This window comes from Canis lupus, chromosome 25 (genome assembly GCF_048164855.1).
Source record: "Canis lupus baileyi chromosome 25, mCanLup2.hap1, whole genome shotgun sequence".
Taxonomy (NCBI): Eukaryota; Metazoa; Chordata; class Mammalia; order Carnivora; family Canidae; genus Canis; species Canis lupus.
This window is the reverse complement of record NC_132862.1, coordinates 22,495,610-22,516,126: the sequence shown is the minus strand read 5'-3', so window position 1 is coordinate 22,516,126 and position 20,517 is coordinate 22,495,610. Positions and strand designations below refer to the sequence as shown.

The 20,517-nt window shown below is 36.6% G+C and overlaps 2 protein-coding genes across 21 annotated transcripts in view; one reads left to right on the top strand and one right to left on the bottom strand.

Moving 5' to 3' along the window:
• The window catches only part of DNAI7 (dynein axonemal intermediate chain 7), a 65,778-nt gene extending 52,068 nt beyond the window's left edge, over positions 1-13,710 (bottom strand). For 2 of the 12 annotated variants that reach the window (XM_072798625.1, XM_072798632.1), the window contains exon 1: positions 7,769-7,827. In XM_072798625.1, the coding sequence (XP_072654726.1) occupies positions 7,769-7,810 (42 nt within the window). In that variant the 5' untranslated portion in view covers positions 7,811-7,827. Of the gene's footprint in view, positions 1-7,768; positions 7,828-10,268; positions 10,287-12,263; positions 12,420-13,527 lie in introns of those variants that run through there. The other 10 variants (XM_072798623.1, XM_072798627.1, XM_072798629.1 and 7 more) reach the window with 10 other exon arrangements.
• Positions 13,661-20,456, top strand: ETFRF1 (electron transfer flavoprotein regulatory factor 1). 9 transcript variants are annotated; one of them, XM_072798642.1, is made up of 5 exons: positions 13,708-13,815; positions 13,960-14,032; positions 14,195-14,289; positions 19,348-19,435; positions 19,517-20,456. In XM_072798642.1, exons 4-5 carry the CDS (start codon positions 19,385-19,387, stop codon positions 19,736-19,738), a joined length of 273 nt encoding a protein of 90 aa, XP_072654743.1. In that variant the 5' UTR covers positions 13,708-13,815; positions 13,960-14,032; positions 14,195-14,289; positions 19,348-19,384; the 3' UTR covers positions 19,739-20,456. The 9 variants fall into 9 exon arrangements, with proteins under 9 accessions (XP_072654740.1, XP_072654741.1, XP_072654747.1 ...); XM_072798643.1 differs by having other exon boundaries at positions 13,763-13,819; XM_072798640.1 differs by lacking the exon at positions 13,960-14,032 and having other exon boundaries at positions 13,677-13,815.
• The last annotated feature ends 61 nt before the right edge of the window (positions 20,457-20,517 follow it).

The following is a 20,517-nucleotide window of genomic DNA, read 5'->3' as shown; positions in this document are numbered from 1 at the left end:
GCTGGAGATCTGGCTGCCACCATTTATTTTTTTCTTCCTTTTGCCTTTCACCTGGGAGAGGCAGGGCCTCTAGGGAACAAACACCTCACAGGATAAACAGCTCATACTGAGCAGGGCCACCCGGCAAGGGGTGAGGCATCTCTACCCAGGCACAGAGACCTGAAAATCAATGCAGCAGGCCCCTTCCCCAGAAGACCAGCTGGAAGAACAGGGGAAGAGCAAGTTTACTGACCAAACAGCCTGGAAAGCTCCAGGAATGAGGGAATATAGTATACAGAACTAGAGGTTTTTTCCTTATAATTCATTTCTCAGGTTAAAAATTTCCAGTATTTTTTCTCTTTTCCTGCCTTAACTACAATATTTTACCAACTCTTCATTTTTAAGCCTTTTCCTTTTTGACTTTCCTATTTCCACAATTACATGTCTTAGATATATTCTTCATTTTAGGATTCCCTTCAACGCATTCAATTTAATTTTGGTAGATATATGAGTTATGAGTTTTTGTTTTTTTGGTTTTTGTTTTTTCTGTCTTGTTTTGTTTTATTATGGTGGAAGTTAGTACCTTCTAACGCACAGACCAAAATACACCCAGAACCAAGTGGAACACCATGTTGGTTTATTCTGTAAGACTATATTCTCTCCTCCTTCCCATTCTGCCTCTCTTTTATCTTGTTTCTGTTTTTGTGGTTGATGTTGGGTCTCTATATAAGTTTTCCTGGTTTATATAAATTGGAATTGAGCATCTTCTAACATACAGAACAAAATACACTCAGAACCAAGAGGATCACCCTCTAGGTCCCCTCAGTGGAACTATATTCTCTCTCCACCATAACTTCCTCATCACCCCTTTTTTCTTTTTTTTTCTTTGTTTTTTGTTTTTTTATTCTTACTTTTTTTTTAAAAAAAATTGTTTTTCACTTTAGTGGTTCTTTTATTTTGTTCTGTTCCTTTTCTTTTATTTTCTGGTCTCTGACCTCTTCAGAATTGTCTAGGATGTATTTTACTTAGGTCGTGGTTGATATTTTGTACTCTGCTCACTCATACAGCCACTCTACACGACACAAAATGACTAGAAGGAAGAATTCACCACAAAAGAAAGAACCAGAAGTAATACTCTGCCACAGACTTGCTGGATGTAGATTTAAATACCATGTAAAAGATATAATTCAGAAGTACAATTATAAAATTACTAGTGTCTCTGGAAAAAAGCATAAAGGACCCTAGAGATTCTCTTGTTACAGAATTGAGACCTACCAGGCCAAAATTAAAAATACTTTAACTGAGATGCATTCTAAACTGGATGCTCTAACTGCTAGGGTTAATGAGGTGGAAGAGAGAGAGTGTCATAGAAGACAAGTTGCTGGAAAGGGAGGAAGCTGAGGGAAAAAAGAGAAAAACCAGAGCCCATGAGGAAAGGCTTAGGGGGAAAAATGATGGCTTGAGAAGGAATAATATTCATCTTATTGGGATTCTAGAAGAGGGAGAGGGAGAGGGAGAGGGAGAGGGAGAGGGAGAGGGAGAGAGAGAGAACCACAAAGTATATTTGAACAAATCCTAGCTGACAACTTTCCTAATCTGGGGAAGGAAACAGGCATTCAGATACAAGAGATAGAGAGGATCCCCCACTCCAATCAACAAAAACCATTCAACACCTTGACATTTAATAGTGAAACTTGCAAATTTCAGAGATAAAGAGAGAATTCTAAAAGCAGCTTGAGACAAGAGATTCTTAACTTATAAGGGGAGAAATATCAGATTAACAACAGACCTATCCTATCCACAGACACCTGGCAGGCCAGAAAGGGCTGGCAGGATGTATACAGGGTACTAAACAAGAAAAACATGCAGCCAAGAATACTTTATCCAGCGAGGCTGTCATCAGAATAGAAGGAAAGATAAAGAGCTTCCAGGATAGACAGAAACTGAAAGAATATGTGACCACCAAACTGGCTCTGCAAGAAATATTAAGGGGGACCCTGTAAAAGAAAGAGGGAGCCCAAAGAAACAATCCATTAAAACAAGGACTGTATAGATAATACTATGATACTAAATTCAGATCTTTCAATAGTTACTCTGAACATAAATGGACTAAATGATCCCATCAAAAGATGGAGGGTATCAGACTGGATAAAAAAGCAAGATCCATCTATATGCTGAGACTCATTTTAGACCTAAGGACACCTCAAGACTGAAAATGAAGGGGAGGAGAACCATTTACCATTCAAATGGTCCTCAAAAGAAAGCTGGGGTAGCAATCAGATATGTCATATCATATCAGATAAATTAGAGTTTATACCAAAGACTGTAATAAGAGATGAAGAGGGACACTATATCATATTTAAAGGTGCTATCCAACAAGAATACCTAAGAATTATGAATATTTATGCCCCTAATGTGGGAGCAGCCAAGTATATCAATTAATAACCAAAGTAAAGAAACTCATAGATAATAATACATTAATAGTAGGAGACTTCAACACAGCACTCTCAGCAAAAGACAGATATTCTAAGCAGAACATCACCAAAGAAACAAGGGCCTTGAATGATACACTGAACCAAATGCATTTGACAGATATACACAGAACATTTCATCCCAATGCAACTGAATACACATTCTTCTCATGTGCACATGGAACTTTCTCCAGAATATACCACATACTGGGTCACAAATCAGGTCTCAACTGATACCAAAAGATTGAGTTTGTCCCCTGCATATTTTCAAGACCACAATGCTTTGAACTAGAACTCAATCACACAATGAAGAAATTTGGAAGAAACTCAAACACAGAGAGGTTAAAGATCATCCTACTAAATGATGAATGGGTGAACCAGAAAATTAGAGAAGAATTAAAAAGATTCATGGAAACTAATGAAATTGTTCAAAATCTTGGGATACACCAAAAGCAGTCCTAAGAGAGAAATACAGCACAATGCAAGCCTCCCTCAAAATTTGGAAAAAACTCAAATACACAAGCTAAACTTCCACCTAAAGGAATATGAGAAAGAAGAGCAAATTAAGCCTAACCCAAGCAGAGAAGAGAGATAATAAAGATTAGAGCAGAACTCAATGAAATAGAGACCAGAAGAACTTTAGAAAGATCAACGAAACCAGGAGCTGGTTCTTTGAAAGAATTAATAAGATAGATAAACCCCTAGGCAACCTTATTAACAAGAAAAAAGACTCAAATTAATAATATCAGGAATGAAAGAGGGGAGATCACAACCAATACCACAGAAATACAAACAATTTCAGTACAAATAAATGTGCTCATACAAATCTTCAAGCTACTTTATGTTTCATAATGAGCTAGGTATAAACTAATCCTGCATTGTTTTAAAAAGATGCATTTTTAATGTTCTGATCCTAACACCACGTACATTTTAGGGTCAACACTGAATGTCCCATAGACATCAGGACTCAAATTTTAGGCAACCAAAGCCTGTTCGTGAATACAGAGCTTTCTTGAGAGGGGGTTACATGTCAGTCAACGCATTTTAAGTTGAAACTATAGTAAGCCAAAAATGCATTTAATACACTTAGCCTACCAAACATCATAGTTTAGCCTACATTACCTTAAAAGTGTTTAGAATACTTATATTGGCCTACAATTAGACAAAATCATCTAACACGTCTCTTTTATAATAAAGTACTGAATAACTCATGTCATGTATTGAATATTGTACTGAAAGTGAGAAACAAAATGGTTGTATGGGTACAGAATGGTTATAAGTGTTTTGGTTGGCTAACCTTCTGATCAGGTGGCTATCTGGGAGCTGTGGCTCACTGCCACCACCCAGCATCAGGAGAGAGTACCATACCACATATCACTAGCACAGGAAAAGATCAAAGTTCAAAATTTGAAGAATGGTTTCTACTGAATATGTATCACTTTTACACCATCATAAATTTGAAAAATCACAAGTAGAACCATTATAATTTGGGGACCATACATACAGTGTTCTAAAATTAAAATAGGATTTAAAGTAGAGATCTAAAAAAAAAAAAAAAAAAAAAAAAAAAAAAAATAAAGTAGAGATCTGAACAAAAAAAAAAAAAACAAAACAAAAAAGATCTGAACAAAGGGAGACAGAACGTAAAGACTGCTAACTCTGGGAAACGAACTAGGGGTGGTAGAAGGGGAGGAGGGCGGGGGGTGGGAGTGAATGGGTGACGGGCACTGGGTGTTATTCTGTATGTTAGTAAATTGAACACCAATAAAAAATAAATTAAAAAAAATAAATAAATAAAAAATAAAAATAAAAAAAATAAAAAAATAAAAGATCTGAACAATAGGATCCCCCCCCCCCCCCTTTGTCCATTCTTTACAGTTCTATGCTGGCTGGTACTTGGACATCACTCTTAATCCATTCAAATAAAGTCAATTCAAAGAAAAGTATTCTAAGTCCTGTAAAATCTCTTCATTGATGTGTTACTAAAAGAATTCAAATATCAAAATTTTATTAATAATATCATTTTCTTTACTGAAAGAACAGTCATAATTATTAGCTAGAACAACTGGAATTATCTATGTATTCATCAATTTAAGAGGCAATTTTCCCCTATAATCTAACCAATGTCTTCTGATATTACATATATTCTATGAAGTACAGTACTTTCTGGGGAAAAAAATATGCTATAAATGCAGTGATAGACCTTCTGATAGTGTACCTTTTCTGTAGTCTTGTACAATTTTTCTAGCTTTTGCAATGACTAATGCTGATTTAAGTAATTTTTCACAAGCATCTTTAGTGAAAACATTAAGCCTATTTACATTTTTTCTGATACATTTAACCTTTCTTCATTAAAAAATTAATATTATTTTTGGAGTCGATGTTTTATCAATAACTTACATTGTGAGAGGATTTTCTGCATCACCGTTTCACAATAATCTCACAGGTAATGTCAAGACAAAGTATTACCAGTTCCACAACTCCAGACCACAATATATAAGAAATTCAGACTATCTCATTCCTACTAATGTCACATTTCACCACAAAGAACAAAAGACAAAAAGTCCCTTGGTACCTTGATTAGAGAAAGCTTGGCCAAAAATCAGTATTTGAACTGTCCCTTAGTTTAGCCCAGGCCCTGGGGCAATGAAGCAATGAAGCCCAGGCCCTGGGGCAATGAAGATTTAGATCTGCTTTGGTTTCGTAGAGCAAGGAGAGTAATTCTGAAAAGGGAAGACAGTAGATTTTTCCCAGAAAAGGGGAAATATGGAAGTTGATGATCTGGAAATTGATTTCCATAAAACTGTGTCACAGCATCTGTGTCCTGGCATCCTTTGTGTATCTTTTTATTTGTAGGTTTATTTTGCTGGAAAGACTTCTGATCCCAACTGCTGCAAAAGATTCATAACTGGTCCTCCTGCTTCTACTCTTGCTGACCTACAATAAATTTTCCACTCACCTTTCAAAAAATGAAAACAATAAGATTGATAAACTCCTGGCCAGGCTTATCAAAAAGGGCAAGGACCCAAATAAATAAAATCATGAATGAAACAGATCACAACCAACACCAAAGAAATATAAACACTTAGTAAGCACATGTTATCAGCAACTATATGCCAACAAACTAGGCAATCTGGAAGAAATGGATGCATTCCTAGAGATATATAAACTACCAAAACTGAAACAGGAAGAAACAAAACGTGCACAGACCCATAACCAGCAAGGAAATTGAAGCAGTCATCAAAAATCTCCTAACAAATAAGAGTCCAGGCCTGGATGGCTTCCCAGGGGAATTCTACCAAACATTTAAAGAAGATTTAATAGTTTTCTGAAGCTGTTTCAAAAAATAGAAATGGAAGAAAAACTCCCAAGATTTTTCTATGAGGCCAGCATTACCTTGACCTCAATACCAGACAAAGACCCTACCTAAAAGGAGAATTACAGATCAATATCCCTGATGAACATGGGTGCAAAAATTCTCACCAAAATACTAGACAATCGGATCCAAGAGTACATTAAAAGGATTATTCAAGTGAGATTTATTCCTGGCTGTAAGGGTGGTTTAACATCTGCAACTTGATCAATGTAATACACTACATTAATAAAAGAAAGGATAAGAATCATATGATCCTCTCAATAGATGTAGAAAAAGCATTTGACAAAGTACAGCATCCATGAATGGATAAAACTCTTCACAATATAGGGATAGAGGGAATATATCTCGATATCATAAAAGCCATATATGAAAAGCAAGGATGTAGAGAAAGGAGAACCCTCTTATGCTGTTGGTAGGAATGCAAGCTGGTATAGCCACTCTGGAAAACAGTATGGAGGTTCCTCAAGAAGTTAAATTGCTACAACCCAGCAATTGCACTACTAGGTATCTAACTCAAAGATATAAATATAGTGATCTGAAGGAGCACCTGCACCCCAATGTTTATAGCAGCAATGTTCACAATAGCCAAACTATGGAAAGAGCCCAGATGTCCATCAACAGATGAATGGATAAAGAAAGTGTGGTGTATATACATGGAATATTACTCAACCATCAAAAAATGAAATCTTGCCATTTGCAACAATGTAGAAGGAACTAGAGGATATTATGCTAAGCAAAATAAGTCAATTAGAGAAAGAAAATTATCATACGATTTTACTCATATGTGGAATTTAAGAAACAAAACAGAGGCTTATAAGGAAACAGAGAAAAAAAATAAAACAAGATGAAATCAGAGAGGAAGATAAGCCATAAGAGACTCTTAATCATAGGAAACAAACTGATGCTTGCTGGAGGGGAGAGGGGTAGGGGGATGGGGTAAAAAATAATAATAAAATGTGAGAAAAAATAAAAATAAAAACGTAAATACCATTCTTCTGCTTACAACTTTCTCAGGCTACCCACCGCAGTCAGAATAAAACCCAAACATTTCACCATGGCCTACTTAGCCATTACTGCAATAACTATTTTTTCTTTCTAGAATCTTATCCCCCAGGTAATTATTGACTAATTTGCTTCATCTAAGTCTCTTCTCAAACTTTACTTCTTTAATCACCCTATATGAAACAGCATCGCCACTATTGCCTACCACACATTTCTCACTGACCCCTTTCTTGGTTTTCTGCATTTCCAAAACTATCTGAAATTATATTCCTACCCACCCTGCCCCCTGATAGAATGTAAGTTTTATAAAATGAAACCACTATCTTGAAGAGATATCTGCACCCCTGTGTGCACTGTAGGACATGGAAACAAAGTATCCATCCATAGATTAATAGATAAATACATAAAAATGAAATATTATTCTGCCATAAAAAAGAAGAAAATCTTGCTATTTGTGACAATATGGATGAACCTTGAGAGCATTATGCTAAATGAAGTAAGTCAGAGACAAACACTGTATGGTCTAGCATGGGGAACCTAATAAAGTTGAACTCATAGAAGCAGAATAAATTGGTGATTGTCAGGGGCTGGGACATTGGGGAAGAGGGCATAAACTCTTATCAATCTTAAATATTTTCACCACACACACATATGTAATGACAATTATGTGAGGTGAAAGATGTGTAATTAACTTGAATTTAGTAATCACTTCATAATACATACATACATAAAATTGTTACATTGTATACCTTAAACTTATACAATGTTATATGTCAATCATATCTCCTTAAAGCTAAATTAAAAAAGAATGTAAGCTTCATGAGATCCGGGACTCTGTCTTGCTACTGTTTTCTTAATGTCTAGGACACTGCTAAATCAGTAAAATAAGTATTCTTCTATATAACTGCAAGACATTATAAACAAAGATCTTCATCCTTACCTTGTTTGTGGTACCAAAAAAGAGGGACAACATAAAAATCATAGTATATACTTTCAATGAAATATGATGCAGCTGTGAAAAGAAGTGACACTATCTCAATGTGCTGATACAAGAAAGTCCAAAGACATACCTATGGACTATGATGTCCATCCTATGATGCCATAAGATGTAAGATGTACCTTTAAATTATACTACCTAAACAGGGAATGCCCAAAATGGGGGTCTAATAGGAGATGCCTGTGTAAAGCTGGAACCTGAGTAATGAGAAATGAGCCCACAGCACAGAAAGATACAGCAAGAAAACTTGCAGATCTTAATCCTGAAAAGGAATAGATAGAAGAAGAAAATCCTGAAAATTTAAATCACAAGCCAGTTCATGTGGATTTACAGTCTGACTGATACCATTAGGATGGTCCCAAAACTCTCAGGCAGAGAACTGAAAGTAATATCAGGTATGAGTAAGCTCATGTGACTGGCAGAAGCAAACATCCTCTCTGGAAGAAATGGATGTCAATCCAGGACTACAATGATTATAAGATGATAGTGACTATAAGACATATTCCAATTTTAGTAATGTTTTAACTTTTACATTTAAATTTTAAATGTAAAAATATGAGTATCCTAGAATTAATGAAAAACAGTATTATTAAATGATAAATAGAAGGTGCAGAATGCTCCTGTCTGTGGGGAGAAAAGGGATGTGTGTGTACTCTTTAACACTTAGACAATTTGTGAAAAGATACACAATAGTTCTTCCAGTCTTGAAGAAATGGAAATTTTTCATTTTTATGCTATTTAAATTTTGTACCATGTGCATTTATTAGTTTCCCTTTAAAAATTTATGATCAATCAGAAAGAATAAAGTATAGCTTTCAATGTTTTCCTAACTATACTGTAATTTCCCTTACAGACTCAATTTATCCCAAACCACAATCTTTAAGAATGGAATAAGTAAAAAGTGAGTGATTTGGTCCTTATGTTTGGTTTCAAATTTCATTGGCTTCCTATCACCATTCTCTAAGGGATACAACACTCTTAAACAAAATAATCCAGAAGTATTTATTTAGCACCCATGCATACACAATTAGAATAATGAGTTTTCATATTGAGAACAATGCCTCTAAGATTTCACAATCTAAAGCCAAAATTGAAAATCCACACGAACCAGTAACTACAGACCCACATACAAATAATTGTAGTCTTCCAGAATACTTCCATGAAAATGAGCCCAGAGCCTTCATAAATTTTGTTCAGTCATATTCACGGCCTTTAAAACAGTATCAGGTTAGTAGTGGGTCCAAATGACTGAGAGAAGCAAACAGAGGAGGCACTCAAAAGTGTCTCTTGAAGAAATGTTTAATTGTATAAATATTGAATACACATTTTTAAAAAAAGCATTTCCTTTAAATAGATGTTTTTAAATGGCAGAGTAAATGGGCTTCCCATATTCAATATACAAATATTGATTGAATTTCTACTATGCACCAGGCACTGCACTAAATGCTATGAACATAAAAATTAATATGACAATGCTCCTGACCTTGGACAGCTCACAATTATAAATTATTACAATAAAATGATATAAAGGTTATAACCGATGTATGTGCAAATGAAGGTTCTATGAGAACACACAGGATAACTGATTGTGGAAGAAAGAATAGTAGAAAATTTTACAGAGACATGACCTTATGAAATATGCCTTAAAGTCAGCATTTCAAATTCAAATTCCTATTGGGATCAGGCAGGTAAATAAAGTAAGGAATTTGGTTATAGTCAAGATTATGGCAATCTGAAGAGTTTATGCATTTCTAAAAAGGGGTGGCTGCTATTCAGTCTAGCCAACTGCTGCCTCACGGTACTATAGACCCAATGTTATCAGGTTTCCAATTTTTCAAGAATAGATGGAAATCATATTTTTCTATGAAAATAATTTGGCAACTAATAAAAAAAAGTTTCAGGTCAAAGAAAATGTTTAGAAACTAAATCTGGCTTGCCAGACAAGATATTATAATCTCTGCTTTGAAGCATAAATCTACTAAATGAAAAGGAGAGAATTAGGCATCCTAGACATCCTTTATTAAATTCAAATTTCTACAAAGTACAAAAGAAAATCAAGTATGCATTACTGTACAATCCATTTAAAGATATATTACCTTAGGGTCCACTTTTAAGGTTTGGTAGCTAAATTTTTGTGTTTATCTGGGATAAAGAAAAGGGATTCCTAATCTAACACTTCCTAGAGCACAACTAATAAAGCCTCAAACTCTAGGTACAAGTAAAAATTAAAGACTGTGAAACTAGACATATCTTTTTACGTCAAATTTGAAGTACGTCCTGTTTTTAAAGGATTACCCATGATTTAAACAGCATTAACATCTTAAAAAGTAAGCTTAGTAAATCCTATTTAAATTATAATAAAACTAACTTAAAAAATTTAAAAACTCTGTTCATACAATGTCAGTGCTTATAAAACTATTTTGAGAAAATAATTTCTACCTACCTTTTTTGCTTTGGGACCCTAAAGGTTGGAAAAGACAAAAGGATTGATAAATTTTTAAAACCTCAGATATTTAACAAAAGTACCAAGATCATATTAAATGTGAAATTAGGAGAAGCCGGGTAAAAAAGCATAAGGAAACTCTCTGCATCATCTTTGCAACTTTCGTGTAAATCTAAAATTACCTCAAAATAAAGTCTTTTTAAAAAGAATTTAGACAAAACTATAAGCAGGTCTAGGTGAAACTAAAATAGTTCACCTACTAAAGCACCTTTTTGAATTATACACTTTTTAAATCTTACACTCTTTCTTGACAGTCACTCAGTGTCTTTTATATAATGAAATGACCTACCACTACCTGCTACCAGAGTAGCAATCAGGGAGGTACTGATTTAAAAGGCTCCAAGGAACAATAAGTGATTGACTAAATATTGGCACTGATGTCAAATTTGAAAGTGTGGAAATTATAAATAAATAATCTTTCTAAAAATAAATAAATAAATAAATAAATAAATAAATAATCTTTCTGTAAAATTAGATTGTTGGTTGTATAGACAAAGAGTCAGTTATTTAAATCAGGCAAAGCTATGATAAAATGATTCTGTTCAGCAACGTGTTTTAAAGCAGATCTATTCCTCTTTGGAAATTATTTTGGAAAGCCCAGGATTGCAATAAATATTTATTAGGATTATCATTACATGTGTTTTTCAATTAATACTACTTGTAATTTCCTGATTAGGCTCATGAGTTCATAAGATTTCTAATAGGGAGAAAAGATGTAGGAAATCATGTGACTATGAGATTATGTGCATTCCACATCTGAAGACCTATCCAGGAGAAATTACTGGTTCAAGCTATAAGATTATCACTGTATTAAATATAATTGTTGAAACTGACATGAACCAGTAGATTTTATCTTCTTGAAAGTACATTTATTTCATTAATTCATTTAGCAAGTATTTATTAGTGATTTGCACACAGGGTGCTCTGGGACACTGGAGATGATATAAAGAGGAATAGCAGAGACTTTGCTCTCATAAAATTTTTACAATTGGGTTCTATTTTTATTATCATATTTGCTATCAATTAATAGTTAATAGACTTACATCTTGAAAAAAGTACTATATAGCAGAATATGCTGTTCCTGTTCTCAAGTAGCCATGTTTTAAGATGGGCAAATTATCATCTCTCACTAGTGCTTTTAATGTCCTTATCCTAACCCCTCCTGCAAATCATAAAAGCATCATGTAGTAGAGTACAGTTGGCCCTTGGACAACACAGGGGTTGGAGTGCTGACCCCCATGCAGTCAAAAATCCACATATAACTTTTAACTCCCCCAAAACTTAACTAATGGCCTATTGTTGACTAGAAGACTTACTCATAACGTAAACAGTTAACACATATTTTGTATGTTATATGTATTATATACTATGACAAAATAAGCTTAAGAAAAGAATTATTAACAAAATGATTAAAAATACATTAACAGTATTAGACTGTATTTAGCCAAAAATATCTGCCTATAAGTGGATTCCTGCGGTTCAGAGTGAATCAGTGTTATTCAAGAGTCAACTGTAGCTCTCAAAGTTCAGAGAGCTTGTTAAAAAAATGCATATTTCTGCAGTAAAAGTGTACACACTTCTCCCTCCCCATTGTGGTTCAGTAGATATTATGGATTGAACTGCATCCCCGCAAAATTTGTACATTGAAATCCTATCTCACGGTATCTCCAAATCTTATCTTATTTGGAACTGGGGTTGTTGTTGATGTAATTAGTTAAATTAAGATGAGATCAAAATGGAATAGGATAGCCTTTAATCCACTATAACTGGTATCCCTATAAAAAGGAGAAATATGGACACAGACATGCACACATAAAGAACACCATATAACAAGTGGGGGGGGGTATGTTGCCACAAGCCAAGAACTACCAGAAGCAAGCAAAGAGGTCTGAACAGATGCCTCCACTTGCAAAAGGAGCAGAGGCCTGGAAATACCTTGATCTTGGATTTATCAGCCACCAGAGTTTTCAGCCAACAGTAAGTTTCTACTGCTTAAGCCGTTTTGTTTCACTTTGTTACTTGGCAGCCCTGGAAACTAATACAGTAGATTTGTTTGGAGTCCAGGATGTTGCTGGAATCTGAATCTTAACAAGTATTCCAGATGTTAGAAGCAAATATTCCAGGAACATTTTGAAAAACGTTGCTAGAATGATAAGATGAAATTTGTGTTCCATTGGAAAATAGAGGCTTATTGTTCCTTCAATTTATCAGCAGCTTTAAGTCAGCTTAATGTCCATATACTTCTGGTTCTTCTCACATGACCATTCTCCATCAATTCTGGTAAACTCATATTCATACTTTAAAACACAGTTTGAAAAGCATTGTTCTTCCCTTTCTGTGCCCTTTCCCACCCCAATTTCATCATTTCCAATTTAATCTTACTCCATTGTAGACATTTCAATATTACAGTTAAAAACCTGTATTCTTACTTGGTTAGCCTGTCTCCAACAGCAGGGAGGGTTTGTAATATTCATTTTTAGATCCCTACTTCTAGCCTAGTGTCAAATGCAAAGAATGTACCCCGTATTTCCCCTTAGTTAACGAATTAAATACATTTCCTACTTCCTTTGGTTTTAATCATAGAAAACGGAAGTCACGTTTAAGAAAATGGGAACAGAGATAATTTCATACGGGCAGGTTGGTCTGTGTTCTTGAAAAAGACATGACAGCTGAGGAGTTCATTAAGACAAGCAGCTTTATTATATTTAATAAATTCAAGGCAAGCGGAGTAACTCGAGTCACAAAGCAATTCATATTCCCACAAAAGACCACATAGAATAACTTTTCAAAGAAGCGTTAATTCCAACGGTTGTTCATGAACTACCGAGGAGGCGCAAAAACACATTTTCGCCAAGCTGCCAATGAAACAAAAGCAATTTGATGGAAACGTCGAGCATTCTCAGAAATTACCAAGGTGAGGCCAATTCTGAAACGTAGCAGCAGTGCGAGGTTAGGACACTACTGGACCGCACTGACCGTCCCGTGTGCAAACGCCGGTTTGCGACTCATCCCGGACGGGAAGACCACACATCAGGAGGCTGGTTCCCCACGGGGGTAAGGGTTCTTTCTTAAACCCACCCGCTCCCCTCTAAAACATGTCAGGCTCTTATTACATCATTTAACACGGGTGAATCACTGCTCGCCCCTTCACCTGCCCCCCCCCCCCCCCCCCCACACACACACACTTTTCCTTGCTCACCATTCTGCAGCGAGCACAACCTCTGCAGGCGGCCAAATCGGAGCTCAGAGTCGTCGTGCGGACGAACGCTCCCGCGTTGTCAGGACGACAAGCCCCGCCCACTCGCGCCCAGGGGAAACGGCGCAAATCCTCACGTACGGGTCCGCGCAATCGCGCTGGGGTTCTTCCGGGAGGCGCCCCGCCCCCTTCCCTGACTGGCTCCCGGACACCCACACCCACCCTGCTTTGCGGTTGACAGATCCCGGAGTCGAAGCGGTCGGAGGCCGTAAAGGCTGTGCCTGCCGGAAAGTGCGTGAGTGCGGCCGCCGGGGCGTTTTCTTTTCCCAGATCCTGGGGTCTGGAGGCGGTGAAGTATGGTCTGGGCAGGGCCCGTCAGGTGTGGCACGGGGGGTTCTGAACGCCTTCCGACGCTGACGGTCTCTTTCTCACTAGGAGTGTGTTGGGACGCATCTGTGTGTGAGGGATTCCAGAAGGAAGGGAGCCGGCGGCTACGCGACTGCGTGATGTGACTGACACCCACTCGAGGGGGCCGCCTCTTCCACCGCAGCTTAGGCCCGAGGAGGGGGATGGGCCCGACTGGCAGTTTAGGGAGGGAGGCAAACCACTTGGTTCTGAGAGGGTTGGTTATTTTGGAATTAATGACCTTTGGATTCTTCTCTCTGCACAGGGTGCAGTTTACTTTCTGTGCAAAGCTATGTAATGCCGTTTTTCCTCAGGGCGGCTCTTCAACAAGAACTGGAAATTACCTGAAGCAATTCCTGGGTAAAGGATTTCCTACAGTTGGAGGTCACTGAGGCCTAGCAAGACTCCTTCAGCCCAAGGTCACAGGCTGATTGTACCAGCCAGGAGCATAACCTTCAGAATTTCAGTCTCCTCCCCACATGAGTAAACCACTGGCAACTTAGACCAGCAGGAAAACTAGAAGAAATTAAGAAATTAAGCTCCTCCAAAATCTCAATTCTTTGACTTTAGGGCCATGTTTTAGCAAGACAAAACATCAAATACCTTTTTTTTTTTAATTTATTTATTCATGAGAGACACAGAGAGAGAGAGAGAGAGAGGCAGGCTCCATGCCTGGAGCCCGATGCAGGACTCGATCCCAGGACTCCAGGATCACGCCCTGGAGCCAAAGGCCGACGCTCAACCGCTGAGCAACCCGGGCGTTCCAACATGGAATACTTTAAAATCACTGGCATCCGTTTCTTATCTCTGAATTGTAGTTTTATAATGTTCTCTCCCTTTCAACTTTATTGACTACATGTATTAGTAAATAAGTATTACTGAGCCAGTCTTTGTGGGCTGAGGTGTTGTTACTCCCACTGTAACAGAAATCCAGGTTGTAAAATATGACATCCCATCCCCCAACCCCTGCAAAATAAAAAACATCTTAATGTCCACTTCATATAAAGTTTGAAGCCATTTGCTATGGAAGTGAGTTTTTGTTCTAGTGTTTATAAAACCTCAGTCAACTCAATTTGGATTGATGGGCGAAATTACCTGTAGGGAAGAGGACTTGGTCACGCTCTCACTCTAAGCCACCTCCCTCCTAGGGAGGAGGGATTGCTAGTGATGTGTAAAAAAGAACATACTAGACTGTTTTAGGGACACTATGCTGTAAAAACTATCCCCGTGACTTTGGTTCTCCTCTAGGACTTTTCTTGCAAGCTGCTAAGTGAAAGGGCGGTTTCCTGTTCTGCCTTCAGACAGGCATAGTATCCACCCATTCGGGATACTATGCTCCTTTCAACTCCTATAATCTGGCTTCCTAGGATGCCTTGACCAAGCCAAATGTCAGTCTTAAGGCGTAAAAATCTTTTGACACCTAGTTCTGATGACCTATCCTTTGGATCTGGTGTTAAGAGTTTTTTACATGAAGCTTTTTTAGGCTTAACCAATTCGGGAAAACACACTTTCCTGTTTGAAGCTGTTTGAAGTCAAAATCTACCAGAAACCAATAAACAGTAACATTGCACTGCTTTTCTCTGCCCGTTTTCCTTCAGCTTTTATTGCCATCCGAACTTCATGAGGAAGAATTAACAACAGCTTTGGCCACCAGTAAAATGACAATTCATAGTTAACCCAGGACTGGAGTTAGTTAAGTCTGAACTCCTTAGCTCACAGTCATTGGAAAAAAGCTATCAGTGGCGATTGTTGCTTCTTCCCCTTGCCCACCACACACTGTCTCAGAATGATAGGGGGCTTCTCTCGGCCTAATAGTTTGGCTCTTTACAAGTAACCTCCATAACTTCATGTAGGGTTAAGGAGCAGCCCCAGGTCCCTGCTGCATTTTAATTTCACCAATTGTGAACCCAGAGTGAACTTTCTCCGAATGGCTAATAAACTTAAATGCCTGAAGGACAACATAAAATAATAAACTGCCTTAATTTCTGTAAATCAGCATATCAAAGAACAAGACAATTTTGCTCTAGTCAAACCAGCTACATTTTTTTTGCTGGGCTAATCCTCTATTATGTATGATTTTTTAAAAAGGCAATAGCTTAAAAGGACAGTTTAAGCTTTAACAAATTACAAATTTGGAGTTAAAGCTGTGTTCCTTGCCAGAAAATTAAACAGGCTATAATTTGCAATTTGACAGTATGTCTGTGTAGATTTAGAATCATTTTTAAAGCATGTGATTCTTAAGAGCCATTCTTCAATAAGATTAAACCACTGGAAACTGGCTCTCAGGGAAAAAAAAATTTTTTGAATTGAAATTAGCTATTAATATAGTAGTTTAAAAATGAACCCTTCTAATTTCATTCCCTTTCAAAACTCCACTGATCTTCAGTGAAGGGATATAAAAATAAACTGGAAAAATGAGAGAGATGACATCAGTAAAATTTTGGGAGCTGCAAACCAGATGAATGAATGTGACTCAACACACCAGAAAAGCCCGATTTATACTGCATAATTCTCCAAAGGCATTGGAACAAAGACAATGGAATTGGAAATGAAAAATGAAGTAAATCAGAGATTAAGTGAAAACTATTTGAAAAACACCTCTAGAGGGATTGCACTTCTCACTCCCATAGAAGCATGGAGATTTATTTCTGACCAAATAATACTATTCTCTGCACTGGAGTGTCCTCACCTATACTAAGTATGTAAGAATCACACTGGAAACAAATTAAGTGAATTTGGTATATAGAATGCTGAATGCAAGGCTCCCATTCTTCCACTTAAGATTGAATAGGCAAATCCTCAGCAAATTCGAAGTTTCTTCTCTGGGGAATGACCAGCCCAGGAGGAATGATCTGACACTTTTGATTTCTAGAGGTTCCCCAACAAAGGGCTCATTCAGATTATCCTAAGTGAAGCCCAGAGTGTAAATTGCAACTATGTATACAGATCTTCTAAAACTTTTTTTTTTTTTGTCCTCATAAAAAGGGGGGCAGGGGGAAAGACTTGGGAAGAAAGCTTGAAAGCAACCCAGATAAAGAAGAGAAAGCAATTTGGAGAAAAAATTGCAAAAAAGCTAAAAAATAATTATTCTGCTATGTTAATAGCAAATGTGTATGTTTGCTATGTGAATTAGCTCAAAAGCTACCAGTAAAGAGGGGAATTATATAAGAATTAAAATGGGAATAATGTTCCTATGTGATTATTTCTCCCTTAACAAAATGAAGCCAAAGAATCAGATTTATAAACTTTTTAGCAAGAAATGAAAAGGTCTTCATTTAGCTGCCATCCTGCCAGGGGAAGTCTTCCAAGTATATTTTTTAAAAATTTAAAATATGTATTTACACCCAGAGCTCCCACTCCAGCAAGGCATACCTGGTTTTATGCAGCTTGACTGGTGGCTGGTTTAACCACCTACCCTGACCACTAATTGGCAGCCTTGTGGTTTAGATAGATCTCTATTTCCATGTGTACCTACCTCACTATCTCCCAGCCCTACTCTTAACATTTTGCCAGCATATTTACACCATTAAAAAGTTTACTGAGGGGGGATCCCTGGGTGGTGCAGCGGTTTAGCACCTGCCTTTGGCCCAGGGCGCGATTCTGGAGACCCGGGATCGAATCCCACACCGGGCTCCCGGTGCATGGAGCCTGCTTCTCCCTCTGCCTATGTCTGTGCCTCTCTCTCTCTCTCTCTCTGTTGTGACTATCATAAATTAAAAAAAAAAAAAAGTTTACTGAGGTACAATTGACATACAGTAAGCTATACTTGTTTAAAGTGTGAATCAATCTGACAAATTTGGCATATGCATACAGTTATAAAACTATTACAATAATAAACATCTCCATTATCCCCAAGGACTTCCTCCTGCCTTTTGCTCCCTTCCTGTTCTCCAGTCCCTTGCTTCCATTCCCAGGCTACTCTGTTATTTCTGAGCATTTTAAATATCTGTAGTAGTCTCCAGCTATTCTACAAAGTAAGTGGCCTGTGACCTTCACAACTATGAAGTTCATAAAAGTCAAGGAAAACTGAGGAACTGTTTCAGACTGAAGGCTAAAGAAACATGAAAACTAAATGCCATGTGTAATCTTGGATTGGAAGCTTCTGCGATAAAAGGCATCTTTGGGATGACTGCCAAAACATGTAGTTGTGGATTTGATGTAGTCATGTAACAGTGTTAGTTTCCTGATTCTGATGTTTGTACTGTTCTGTAGGAAAAAAGTCTATGTTCACAGGAAAATACACTCTAAAGCTGTGTTGTCCAGTATGGTGCCAATTAAGCCCCTGATACCTATAAGCACTTGAAATGTAGCTAACATGACACATTGAAATAATATTTTGAGTATGAACAAAATATATTAAAATAATTTCACTTGTTTTTTTAATACTAGAAAATATAAAATTACATAGGCATCTTGAATTACATTCTGTTGGATGGCACTGCAAAGTATTCCCACTGTTTATCATGTTACCAACTTACTCTCAAATTCCTAAGGAAAAATGTTGCAACTTTTTTGCAAGATTGAAATTATTTCAAAATAATTATGTTAATGGGAGACATAAAGTATAAAAGTTTTCTTAGGTCACTGGGAAAATAGAAATAACAGAAATTTAAGATAGGTTATAAATGACATGGACATTTGCTTTGGGCCTACCATGAACTAAATGCTTATGGTGTTAGGAATTTTATGATTTAATCCCCATGACTATAACAAATAATGAGAATTATTTTCTATATTTAGGCTCTCCTGGTACCTTTAAGGAGCCACTTTTCCCTACTAGCACTAACAAGTTATATGTAAAGTATAATCTACTCCACTGGATATTGCCTGCTTCTCACATATGTACCCCACTTAGGAGTTGTTGACTGTCCTCCTTAACCACTACTCTTACTGCCCATCTACCATTAGCCATGAACCTGCTTGACTCTCATATCTTCTACTCTTTAGCCTTCCTTAGGATAGCACCCTTCTAGGTATGATCGGGCCTCTTTCCAGTGTCCTCCAAATGAATCTGGCCTTGCCTTGAGAGCAATGTAGACAGTCTTCCTTTGAACAGTAAAGAAACTGAAGCTCATAAGTAATTTCTATAACATTATGTAGCTGAGATTCTAATTCATTCCACTCTATAAAAGAAGGTTCATCTATATAACTATCTTTGACAACTCATTTTCTCTCTCATTACCCTTTTTCCTTCATAAGACTTACACAATTCCTAATTCTCTTGTTTGTTTATTATGTCTCCCCCAGGAGAAGTTAGTTCTGTGAGAGCAGGTATCTTACCTGACATTTCATAGCTATATCCCAGTGCCTGGAACATAAAAGTGCTCAATAAGTATTTACTGAGTGAAAAAAGTTACAACGGATTCTTTTTTGAGATTACAATGCAGATATTTACAATTTTTTTTTATTTTTCTTTAGGTATGTTATGTATAAAAGTGGATGCTTTCCATAATAAATGAAAATGGCCAACTCTTTAAGAGGAGAAGTACTGAATCTTTATAAAAATGTAAGTAATTATGTTGCCAGTTTTATACATATGTTATTGAGATACAGATCATTTAGAAACATATAACCTTTGTTTTTTAAGCTGCTGTATCTTGGACGAGACTATCCAAAAGGAGCAGACTATTTTAAAAGGCGTCTGAAGAATGTTTTCCTTAAAAACAAAGATGTGAAGGACCCAGAGAAGATCAAAGAACTTATTGGACGGGGTGAATTTGTAATGAAAGAGCTAGAAGCCTTATACTTCCTTAGGAAATACAGAGCAATGAAACAACGCTATTATTCAGATACCAACAAAACTAACTGATCACTTTTACTATAATTTGACTGGAATTCAGTGCCAGCTGATTATGTATAACAGTTATGATAAAAGTAACTGTAACTTAAAATGGCAAGATATAGTTATGTAAAAAATACCTGAGCTGCCTTATTGAATTAATGGGTTTCAGCTTCTGTTCACAGAAAGCTTTATTTTATCAACAACCCTTTATGTTTAATTTTTATAGAAAATCAGCAATATAGCCAACTATACCAATTAAAAATTAATGGATACTCAATTTTGAATGAAAATACAGTGTACTTATTTTAACTCAGTAAGCTTTTACCAATTATTCTTAGCCCATTTCTCCATTTCACTGAGTAGAGAATACTACTTAATGCATTTAGTTAAAGCAAAATAATTTCCTGCACATTGATTTCCCTTAACTTTTGAAGGAGTACCACCTTACTTTTGATCCTATTTGTTACATTAATAGCACACATTCAAGGTTCACTACAAAACAAATAGCACGTGGTAATGATTTAAGTGCAGTTACAGAAATAACATATATGGAGTAAGATAATTTCTGATCTTGAAGTAGGCTGCCAGTGATTGGCATTACATACATACCTATGTAGTACCTTCCATTATTAATTTTGCTGCTGGCTACCTTTGGGTCTTAAATCACCTGTATCAGTTACCTTTGTGTATTAATTACCTTTACTGATAAAAAGTAATAAATAATGTTCTGTTCTTTCATCATAAAGGCAGATCTGTTTTGCATCTACTTCTAAATGAGTTAACATAGTAATGGACCTAAATCTAAC

Bases quoted from the DNA above. Each gene is read 5' to 3' on its own strand.
- ETFRF1 (XM_072798639.1), top strand. From the start codon at position 19,385: ATGAAAATGGCCAACTCTTTAAGAGGAGAAGTACTGAATCTTTATAAA. The intron at 19,436-19,516 runs GTAAGTAATTAT...TTGTTTTTTAAG, and splicing joins TACTGAATCTTTATAAAAAT to CTGCTGTATCTTGGACGAGA.